Source organism: Pezoporus wallicus, unplaced genomic scaffold, assembly GCF_028554395.1.
Source record: "Pezoporus wallicus isolate ANWC-B61680 ecotype Strahan unplaced genomic scaffold, APGP_CSIRO_Pwel_v1 contig_3486, whole genome shotgun sequence".
NCBI lineage: Eukaryota > Metazoa > Chordata > Aves > Psittaciformes > Psittacidae > Pezoporus > Pezoporus wallicus.
In genome coordinates this window covers 1,533,670-1,545,940 of record NW_026642292.1, presented here as the reverse complement: position 1 = coordinate 1,545,940, position 12,271 = coordinate 1,533,670, and the positions used below count along the sequence as shown (strand labels likewise).

Sequence of the window (12,271 nt, the reverse complement as noted above, 5' to 3'; positions counted from 1 at the left end):
CCGTCCTCGGCAGGTGGCCCCGACGTCCCGCGGGGTCTGGGACCCTCCGGCCCGGGGGCAGGTCCCCAGCGGCGTGGCTCGGCTCGGCGGTGCCTCTCCGGGCGCCGGGCTCAGGGCGCTGCCGGGGTCCAGGCCCGGGAGGCCCCGAGGGAGGGGTGCCGAGGAGCAGGGAGCGGAAGCGAGGGAAGGAGGGAGGGATGACCGGCGGGGTGGGCGCGGGAGCCGGGGAGAGGAGACGGAGCGTTCCCGAAGGAGAGGGCGCGCAGGGTTTGGGGAGACCCTTCCTGTCCCCGCTGAGGGAGGAGGCGGTGTCGTTCAGCAAAGGTGCCGCCTTTTCCGAGCGGCTTTTCTCGGCGGGGCAGCGTGCTCTGCCCCTGCAGCCCTGGTGTCTCCTCCCTTCCCCTCGGAGGATCGAGGGGCAGAGCGGGAACGGGCGGCAGAAGATGCTGAGCCTCCCGGTAGCCTTCCAGTTGCTGCTAGTGCTGGTGCTGTGCAGCCACAGCACAGAGAGATGTCCTTCAGCCTTCTGCGAGTGTTCCGACTGGGATGACTATAAAATCACCTGCCGGGACATCCACTTCATTCCCAGCCTTCCAGAAGATACCCAGACCCTGTGAGTATATTAGGATGGTTTAGAGAAAATACTAGCCGGTTGTGAGTAATCGTATTTTGCAAGCAGGAGATGCTCTGAGCATCTGCCCTGTGAGTTGCTGGAGGGATAGTGTGTGTGGAGGGGGAAGTGCTGTCATTTACCTGGGCAGTACCGCATAGTAGGAACAGCAATGCGTAGGCTCCGTGTGTGTCAGGGAGACGTAGGAAAAGTGACTCTCAAACCTTATAGAGATAGGAAGAGCTGGGCTTTAAAAGTTCTGGGTAGGATGTGGGAAAATTCGTCACTGGGCTCTTTGTGGGCAAACTGAGCAGAAGGCTGGATTCTGTGTGGCGTGTTCCTAGCGGGTGAGGGAGAAGACGGAGAGATCAAAGACAGTTTTGTACTAAAAAAAAAAAAAAGAGTTGGATGTGCCACTTCAAACAGTTCCACGAAAGCTTCTGTGCACTTCCACAGCTTCTTTGCCAAAGCCCAACAAAAAGAATCCATGGGAACTAAGAATCCCAATATGCTGTCTAGGAGAGAAGGTACTTCAGATAAACAAAAGAATGGAGTATGGGATAAAGCAGCAAATTTGGAGCTTGCTGAAGTGCAGAGCAGTTCAAACCTAAGTGTTTAGTACCATTACAGACACTGAAGAATATGTTGCCTGGGTTCACGCTGCCAGTCCAGAAGATACATCCCTTGTTGTATGTCAGCCCCATAGAGACATATCAGATAAATATTTTATGGAAGCCGAAATGTCACCAGTTAGCTACAACTATGCAGCTAATTCACTCCTGGCTTTTACTTTTTCTCACAGAGCACAAAATGTTTCTAGTCTCCAAGGGAAGGTACTTAAAATCTTACTTAGAAAGTAAGTAGATTACTTTCTAATAAAATAAACAAACTCAAACTCAGTTGATTTAAGTGCAAGATAAAACAGTAACAGGTTGATTGGTTTATGTCTTGATAATGATTCTCAGAGCTTTCATACTTGAAAATATGAACCTTTATTTGAACTTATTTGAATAGACTTCTCAGATTTTTTTTAACACCTGAAAGTAAAGGCTTAGCAAATTGATCACATCTAAAAAGAGAGAGAAAAAATTATGCTATTTCCATTATTTATGCATGCCTTTAATTTCTTTTCTATTACTAAACTGCAGTATTTCAGTTGATAAGATTTTAAATTATGTGGGTTTTGTTTCTTACTATACTTCTGTACCTTCAGTTTATTTAGTTTGAAATGTTACTGTATGTAACCTAGTACGGTCTTTGAAATCTATCATGAAAAGCTAGAAAATAAAGCAGTGTCAATTTATAGTTTGTATAGGCATTTAAAATAGTTAATACAAACAAGATCACATAATAGAACTGGATACTTTCTTTGAAAATTGCTGGTGTCATGGTTGAGCAGTACCTCTCCAGATGCAGCTTCACAAATAAAGCACTTCTGCTACTGGAGTTCTACTGTTTTAAATACCTGTTGTGATGGGGCTCTAGGATTATAAGACACTTTAAACGTCAAAAACACCCAGTGAAAGTCTTATTTCCATTGAAAAAGTAATTAACAAAACTAGCTGAGAAATATTTTTGTATTTATTTTGGGTATATTTTAATCATCTGTACCAACTGGGGTGACCACTGCAAACTTGTCAAGAAGTATGTTCTCTACCACAGTCATTGTAAGACAAGAAAAAATTCCAGATAATGACAATTACGATTTTATACTGTGTGGTAGAAAAGGTAGAACATGCACTGTTATAGTCTGTCTGATTTGAAAACAGACAGGAAAATTGACTAAGGAAACAAGGAGAACGCAGCTTGTATTACAAAGCATTTGAACTGCTGAAGCCTGGTAGACTGGACCTAATTCTGTAGTTCCTTGCTCTTAGCAAATAACGTTTCTTTCCCTCCATATGTTACATGAGAGTCATAACAATTACTTGTATCTGGTTTTTGTTCAGAGTGCTTTCAGATGATTCTGGTTGACTTAGTTGCTCATGGAGGATGAAATAAGGCAAAGAGTTATTGTGACAGATTGTAAGGTGTGTGCCTCTGTTTACATCGTGTTTTGCATCCTTCTGCCTTACAACTGGCAATGGTTAAAGACAAAAGTCTCCAAAATAATTGAAGTTTCTCTTAACCTTAAGAATAATGACCACGTCTTTGAAGTGAATTATGTAGCTGTGCATATCTGCACAATACATGTTGAAACCCTCTACAATTTTCCCCAAATCCAGCAACTTTTGTTACTTTATGTAAAGTAACTTTGCTTCTTGGTGGTTATGCATGAACCTCAAGACTGCCGATTTTAAAACTTTCTTATGTGGCTGTTCAGTTTTGTAGGCCTTGTAAAACTAAAAGACTGATGAGTCTAGGAACACTTTGCCACCTTTTCAAGATTATGAGCTCTTTTCAGTGCACAGGATCTTGAAACTCCAATTAAGGTTTCATTCTGATTATTCAATCAGGAGTGTTCACATTTCCCTACCCTACTTGAAGAGAGTAGTGTAAGCCCTTTTTTTAACAAGCCATACTTATAAGGAATTGCAAAAATACTTATTTCCAAACTCTTTTAGTGTTAAAATGTCATGAACTTTGGCCAGAAAAGTGTATGTGCTTTAAATAGCTTTCAATGTATTTGTCCAAATATAGTTCATGAAGGTACTTATCCAGGATGCCTGAGTGCACAGATATTGTTCCTGGAGATGCTTATTTTTTTCAGTACAGTACAATTTTATTTTTTTTTTTCCTTTTCTGTGGAGTAAACAAAATAAGTACAAAGAAAAAGGTTTTAGGAATTACAGGCAAATCTTGTCTTGTTGCCTGGAGTTAAGGATTATATACTCATGCAATAATATGGCAAGAAAGCAGTTCTAACTGGTATGGAAATACAGTTAGAATTAATACAATTAATACAATTGTATTAATAGAATTAATACAATTAAATAGAATTAATACAATTAAAAAAATTAAATTAGGTATCAATATTTTTGTCGCATCTATAATATTTTTCATGCCTCTTTCTGCATAGCTGACATCCTGGCCTGGTCTGTCACCATTTTACCTGGCCCTTCTTTGCTTCTGCCTTTGCCTATCCTTGACTCCACTCCTTGTTCATGCTGTGGCAGTGGCACTACATGCAGGTACTGAGGGGATTCCTGCCCTGCCCCTTGGCTGGCAGTGCTTTCCTCTTTCACCAGCAAAGTGCTGGAGCAGAGCAAAAGTTGGTGCTATAATCTCCTCCATGTTTGGTGGAATATGCCAAGGAAGATCCCGGCTTTTCAGTGCAAACAGATCCAGTAGGAAGTTGGGGGTTAACAGCTGTGAAGAATTACTTACACCAAAACCCTACTGAATTTTTGTCCAAAGATATAATTACATCATAATGCTTGAATCATTTTGATGAAATATTCAGATGGTATCACTATCCTAGCATCAGCTCAACACATTTCCCAATGCTTTTCAATTTATGAATTTATTACTAGTTGCTTTTAATTATTTTTACTTTGACAATAAAACAAATAAAATTCTGCTTCTTTCATATTTGTGCTCCGCATCACCTGCAAATGCTTACTAAAATAATGTCAGCTCCCATGCCCATTCCCAATATCCTTAATACCCTTGTTTAAGTCTTATACCACTTAAGAACAGCCATAGCAAATCAGCCCAAGGGAATTCATTTAATGCAGTACCCTGTCTTCAGGATTTCCTTTCTCATAATTTCCCTTAGGTATTTACATATAGAGGTCATATGTGGTACTCTCCATTTTCATTTCACTTTCAATTATTTTTACCTACAGGAAGTTTCTAAACTAGGTGTGGTTTTGTCATTGTAGCAGCCCTCAAAGGATTGCTCTTCTGTCTCTACAGTTCTGTGTTTGTGTGTTATTTAGTTGTCTCTTTGGCCCATTTCAACATCCATCATATCCTTTGGCAATGAGTTCCACAAGTTTAATAGATGATGCAAGAATTCATTTTTGTTGTTGTTGAAAATGCCACATCGTCCTCCCATCAGTAGCTGCAGACACAACCGTTTCAGGTCAGTTTTATGTCACTTCAGCTTGCTGACAATATTCTCATCTCCTCCCTATACCTTCTACAGCAAGCCAGCGTCAGTTTCCTGTGTTCCCTCTCATCTGTGAGTGATAAAGCACTCTCATCTGCTGCCTAAAACCAATATATTTAGTATTGTACAGAAGGCAACATCTCCTGAGATCAGAGCTGTGAGTGCTGAATTTTGGCTTTTTGCTTTTTTTTTTATTAATTTCTTCTCAGAAGGGATGCTAATGAGGTTTCTATCCTGCACCCAGGTGCTATTTTCACATTGCCGCAATCAAATTTGGTTGAAATTGGACAAGAGGGAGTTAAAGGAGGACAGTGGAACTGGCAGATAAATAGAGACAAAAATAGTGCAGTCTTTAAAAATATGCACTTTACATGAGGTATTAAGCTACAATTCTGAATCTTCTCTAGGGTATTTGCTTTTTGACAAATGCAAAGTAGCTCACCCTTCAGCAGCAAGGAATCCTGACATATGTCATATTTACTGTTATTAAGGATGAGCAGGTGTGAATACCAGGATAACAAGGTGTAGTGAATCAGCTGGATTGTTTAGTTGTCCATGTTGTTGTCAGCTTTTGGTAAAAGAGATGCGGAAATTGTATAAAATATTTTACACGTTTACAAAGTGATATTTAAAATATCATAGCAATGATGCGTTGTATATTCACAAATACTTTTTTTGAACTGGAGAACAAAATATGTATGGATTGAGCAGTTTTACCTGTAACGACTGCTTCACTGGCATACATGTTTTATATGCTTAATGAGAAGTTTAGAGCACTTTGAGTTCACAGAACATACAAGTAGAGCCGAAGGAGATGATGTCTTTACTTTAGATTGAATATAAATTAAACTGATTTAAAATATTTTCCCCAAAATGTTAGTCTTAGGAATTGTCTGAAATTCAGAGATATTCTGACTTCAGGTAATTCTATCATCATCTTTTTATAATCTTAATTACTTCAGAATTAGGTATGGAGCCTCATAAATACATCTTCATAAATAACCCTGCAGCATAAGCACATAATTATTATCCCTATTTTAATGATGAAGTACTGAGAGTCTAAAAGAACAGGCAAAATACTGACATGGTTAAACAGACAACTGAAGGAAGCTATTAAGGCATCCTTCAGAAAATGGAAGTCATGCATAAATGAGGAGATTTTTGGAAACTTAAAGTAATTCAGTGGAAAAATATTTTGTACAAAACAAACTTGTAATATTATAAAAGCTCAGTATAGTCTTTAAAACACAAAGGAGGGTAAGTCTGAAAAACTAGCACACTGAAGCTTCTTTAAATCAAATTGAAAACTTGAATAGAATTAAATACCCTGAAGCAGATAATACTTCTCTAAGAGTTCAAAATGCATTAAAAAATTAAATTGCTGCATTACCCACTGTAATTATGTATGTAATTTACAGCTTAAAACAACTGTGATGACAATGGAATGAAAGGTCACAAGTATAGCATAATTACTTTAAAAAAAAGTACTTCAGGGAACACCTTGGGAACTAAATGGTGCTAGGTCTGTCTTCTTTGGAAGATTGTGAAAAAATACAAAGGAATCAATCTGGTTGGGTCAGGTGTACTGTTCTCACACTTGGATGGAGTACTCTGCTGGGTAAAGAACTGGCTGGTTGACTGGGCCCAAAATGCGGTGGTGAATGGAGCTAAATCCAATTGGTGGCCAGCCACAGGTGGTGTTCCTCAGGGAACTGTTCAGTTCTGGACCTCTCACAACAAGAGAGACATTGAGGTGCTGGAGCGGCCCCAGAGAAGTGCAACAGAGCTGGTGAAGGGTATAGAGAATAAGTCTACAAGGAACAGCTGAGAGAACTGTGGTGGTTTAGTCTAGAGAAAAGGATGCTCAAGGGAGACCTTATCACTCTCTACAACTACCTGAAAAGGGGGTGGAGTGAGGGGGGTATTGGTCTCTTCTCCCAAGTAACTAGTGATAGGACAAGAGGAAATGGCTTCAAATTGTGCCAGGGAAGGTTTAGATTGGGTATTAGGAATTTTTTTTCCACTGAAAGGATTGTCAAGCATTGGAACAGGCTGCTCAGGGAAGTGGTTAAGTCACCCTCCCTGGAGCTATTTAAAGGTTCAGATGTAGGACTGAGGGACATGGCTTAATGGTGGACTTGGCAGTGTTAGGTTTATAATTGGACTCAATGATCTTAAAGGTCCTTTCCAACTTAAACCATTCTATGATTCTATTCAGGTACTATTTACAGTACCTGAATTTTATAGTATGTCTCCATTGTAGGCATAATGTCTTAAATTTTCCACTCATTGGACAGAATACCCTGGGGGTATTTAAAAGATATGTAGCCGTGGTGCTTAGGAACATGGTTTAGTGGTGGACTTGGCAGCATTTGTTTTATGATTGATCATCTTAAAGTTCCTTTGCAATCTAAATGATTCTATGGTTTGCATAAAGGGAAGTCTTGCCTCACAGGTATGTTAGTTCTTCAAAGGAATCAGAAACATCTGAACTGATTTTTGAAGTTCCATTTTTAAAAAAAAAAATTATCAGGAAGTACCTTAGGAAAGACTTGAGACAAATTAGCTGTTAGACATAGGAAAGAAAGCTCGTTTATGGATTGACAGCAAGTTTAAGGAAAGAGGAAAAAAAGGTGGTAACAAACTCAATTTTCAGAATACAGGGAATTCATAAAAGGACTTTTATTGGAACTATGACATCAAACAGTCTGGGTGTAGTCTGCTCCATGTTTAAGCTGTTTCTAACTTCTTTTACTACGGGTGTTGTAGTAAGCTGCTCATAGATATGCTGTGATCTTGATGAATGAACTGCCATCAATACATGACATTTTTATATCCTGATATTTCTCCTCAATAGCCTGCCATCAGCTATTATCGGTAGCTAAAAATACAAGAAACTTACACTTCCCTTTGAGTGAACCTAATTGCTTTTAGAGTAACCAGGAATTACACAGATCCATTGCAAGGAGACTAACGCCTATAGTTTACTGTTTTAGCTTCACAAAGATTGATACACAGCTTCTTGACCACATCTTTTAGAAACTAGTCTCATAAGATTTCAGTAAAATGTTACCTTAATTACATTGCAAAAACAATATTTGGGTTGTGAATGGCTTATAATCTATTGCTATTTAAAAAAACCCTTTGCTTTCTAACAGCTGTTTAAGTAAAATTCACTGTATATGAACAATAATGGTAAAACATGTTACAGTAAAATGGTAGGTACTTGAAGCTTATTTGCTTCATTTATTTTCCCTTCTTAACAAGTGGTAGAGGCATAGATTTAAGGCCAGAGGGCTCATGGGAACATCTAGTCTGACATTCTGGATGATAAAATCACAAAACTTCCCAATAGGCGTGGTTAACTAGAGCTCCTTCCCACTTTCTTTTTTTTTTCTTTTTCTTTTTTTTCCTGTGGGTTTGTTTGGTTTTTTTTTTTGACTGTTCCTAAGAGTTAAATCCATGTTTTCATGGAACTGATATCAAGCTCTAACATAATGCCAAGATCTGCTTCTGAATGAAAATGATGAACTCAGAATCTGTAACTTATATGTATCTATGTATGGTTTTCTCCATGTATCATTTGCAGCTATTGACACCAAATTTCATTTACCATTTTTTTACAAGCCATGCAGTCCTACAAGAGCCTTCTGACATTCACAGTCCGCTCTTAGCATTACTACCTTAATAACTTTCTAGCATAAGTAAGCATGGTTACCTTACTGTTCATCCCCCTTTTTATGAATGTATATTAAACAGCCTAAATTCTTTCTCTGATTCATTTAGTCTTCTCATTTGCTTCCTATTTTTAACCAATAATTTATGTGGAGTGTATTTATTATCTATCTATCTATTTATTATCACAGTCTTGGAAATGAACTAGACTTTTTGTTTTTTTCCCCCTAAGAAAGATTCTACTTGTATATTGAAGTGTCCCCTTTGGGAGGAGATAAACTTGTTTTAATATGTAAAGTCCTTACATAAACATTTATACATGCTGGAAAATAACAGTGAAAACTATTTCTTAGGGAAGATCTAAGTAATGATAAAAACACACATACTACCTTAGAAACTGCTGAATGTATTCTCTTTGATCAGACTCAAAACACAAATCTATTTACCTGTGCATTATCAGCCTTAGCACAGTATTGCAGTACTATGTTTGCCATCTTTGGCATTTTACCTAGTATTCTAAACCTGAAGTGCTGTATGATCTGAAATACCAGCTGCTACAGTATCGCTTTTGTTACTGTTAATAAAAATGTCACGGATGCTGACCAGGTTTCTTTACCAGCATTTGTTAATTTCCCAGGTCCATCACTGAGGATTTTAGACAATCTGACAGGCAGAGAAAGAAGTCTTTGAAGGACTGAAGCTGGATTTTTAGTACTGCTTTGAATCCCCTATTAAAAGGGAGGGTTTGAACATCCATTTGCATAACAGTTGCACTTCTCATTCTTACCTATACTTAACTTGCATTGACATCACCACAAGTCAATTCCAGCCCATTCCTTACACTCCTCAAATAGGAAAAATCACTCAAATTACATTCATTATTTCATCCATTGTCTATATTACTGTGATATATGGACCAAAATCCTATAAATGTGGGCATTGTCCAGGGACAGAACATTAATGGTTCTTGTCTGCAAAAGTAACATATGACTGCATACAAATATAGACAAACATGGGCATCTGTAAGGCAGTATAAAGCTATATAATATATAATAACATATATAATTTATGCACGTCTGGAATAGGGTTGTGTTTTTTCCCTAAGGTAGAGCTTTGCCACTGTTGTGATTTATAATGAAAGACATTTAAGCTAAACAAATATGAAACCAAAATTACTGTTCATGTGTGTTTTCAGTAGAAATTCAAGCAGTTTTGAAGTAACTTCCTGTGTAGTTTTATTTCTAAAAGTCCTTTGGTGAAGGACGTAACAGTATTATTATGAATGTTTCTTTACATTTCCCTGTGCGCTTTCAGTGTTTGTCATACGTACAAAAAGTTTGGTTTCAGAGATCTTTCGAAATTTCAAGTATCTCTGACTGTTTATAAAGACCTTTGAGGTTTTTAAATCCTGTTTCCTTTCTGTCACATACGAGCTCAGATTTTCTTTGTCTCACAGAACCAGATATCACTTTTTTATTCAAATGGAACAGCAGGAAATTTCTTTATTTACATTTGAAATGTAAAGAAAATTAGTAACTAAAAGCATGCTGTTCTATAGTCCCTGCTCAGCTAGTGATATTTTAATCAAATTCCCTCCTTATTCCCAAACAAACACACAAAGAGTTCTTTAAAAGGACATGGTTCAAATAGCCTGTAGTGCAAACAGGGCCTGCTGAAACACTTTCACAGTCTGGGAGTCTGGCCTCTGTACTGCAACAACTTTTTAATCCATATGTCAGACTGAGAGAGAAATCAAGAAAATCGACATAAAAAAACTTGAAAAAAATGCTGTAACCATATGCAAATAGAAGAAAGCTTAGGGAGAAGAAGAAGACATCATTTTGGAGGAAAAGGGCAAGATTCTCCTCTTGTGGATCTATGGTACCAATTTTTGTTCCTGGACACCAGAAAAAAGGTAATGCTGTTACTCAGAGTTGTATTTTCATAATTAGTATAGATACACATGTTCAGAATTGTACAAGGAACAAACCTTTTCTTCTGGGCTACACAAATTTCAAAGTTGCCATCAGAACTGTCTCATCTTCAGTTGAATGCATGCGGTCACGTTCAGGCATGACAAAACATTTCAATGAAAATAGCTTCTGAGGAAGCCCTTGAATAATTTTTTCTTTGTAACCAAAGGAATTGAATTATTTTTCTAATGCTGTGTTAAGATCTAGACTTCCATTTTTTTAACCTTTGTTCACTTTATTGTTGTGACAGAGACTTTCCTTTTCCCCAGTCTGCATCAGCCCTTGTGGAGGAAGTGAGAGGAATTTAACCACTCAGAGAGGTTCTGCAGGAAAATTATATTTCATATAGTAGTAGTTCATATTACAATTTGTGGAAATTCCCTAATTAAATGGGTAAGGAGAAAACTGAATTTTTTAACACCAAGTATTTTAAACTGTTTTGGTGAGCATCTCCTTTCTGACTGATGGGTCTGAGTTGAAAGCAGCTAACTTCATTAGTTGCTGGGGGACAAGTATGTGTACTAACTCTTTAGAGTGTCCAGGAGCATAAAACTTGAAATTTATTGTACTGGGTCATAAAGAAAGCTCCATTTCACCCAAGATCCTGTCCTGAACATTAACCAAGAGCAGATAGCTGATCCAACATGGATTACCCATAGCTGCAGTCCCTCCAGAGTGTACCTGCTCTGTTTTGGGCTTCTCCAGAGCCACTCATTTTAAGGTGCTCCAGCATGACCTCAGGCACAGCCGCTGATGCTTTGAGGTGTACTTCTCCAGCATGGAGGTATACCTGCTATGGCACAGACATAGCCACAGCCACAGTTGTTTCAATGTGTACTTGCTCTGGTGTGGACTTATTCATGGCCGTAGATGCTGTGGGGTGTTCTGCTCCCACATGGACTCATTCACAGGTCACAGTCCCTTCAATTGAACACTCGCATTCCAGCCTGCCGAGTACAGCAGCATAGAAACAGCAGTGATGGCCTGGCCATCTGCCAGCTCAGGTGCATCCCCGTTTCTGTTATCAAAACATTCTCAGGCACTGCTAAGTAAGCAAAAGCAAAAGCAGCAAAAGCAAAAAGCTGCTACTAACAAGCAATAGACTAATACACAGTAAGGCAAGCAAGGCTCATGGCAAGCAGAGAAGCCTGTCAATTAAAAGCTAAAGAGCAATAAGAGCTATAAATTTGATCTAGCACATTCCAATCAAATCTGTCATTATCTCAAAACCTTCAAGCCCCATGTTAATGCTCCAAAAAGAACTATAATGGTTTAACCCCAGCTGGCAACCAAGACACACGCAGCCACTCACTCACTTTCCCTTGGTGCTATGAGGGAGAGAATCAGAAAAGTAAAAGTGAGAAAACTCATAGCCTGAGATCAAGACAGTTTAATAGGTAAAGCAAAAGCTGTGCACACAAGCAAAGCAAAACAAGGAATGCACTCAGCACTCACCATCAGCAGGCAGGTGTTCACCCATCTCCAGGACAGCAGGGCTACATCACATAGCAGTTACTTGGGAAGCAAAAGCACCATAACTCTGAACATGCCCACCTTCCTTTTTCTTCCCCCTTCTTTATATGCTGACCATGATGCCATATGATGTGGAATATCCCTTTGGTCAGTTGGAGTCAGCTGTCCCAGCTGTGTCTCTTCCCAATTTCTTCTGCTGGCTGGTGGGTAATACAACTTAAAACACCCCTGGTTTATAAACCCTGTTTCCAGCACAAGCCTAAAACGTAGCCTTATAGCAGCTACTATGAAGAAAATTAACACTACCCCAGCCAAAACCAGCAGAAGCATACCAGACAGAGAAATCTATGAGTCCAGATGGGATGCACTTAAGAGTGATGTGGAACCTGCTTGATGTCATTGTGAGGCCACTCTATCATCATTGAAAGATCATGGTGATCAAGAGAGGTTGATGGTGTCTGAAAAAGGCAAACATCATGCACATCT

General features: G+C 38.9%; 1 protein-coding gene across 1 annotated transcript in view; it reads left to right on the top strand.

Moving 5' to 3' along the window:
• Positions 1–221: 221 nt before the first annotated feature.
• TSHR (thyroid stimulating hormone receptor) overlaps positions 222–12,271 on the top strand; it is a 54,878-nt gene continuing 42,828 nt past the window's right edge. Inside the window, exon 1 of the mRNA XM_057428538.1 lies at positions 222–613. Coding sequence (XP_057284521.1) covers positions 444–613 — 170 coding nt within the window. The 5' untranslated portion in view covers positions 222–443. The remainder of the gene's footprint in view (positions 614–12,271) is intronic.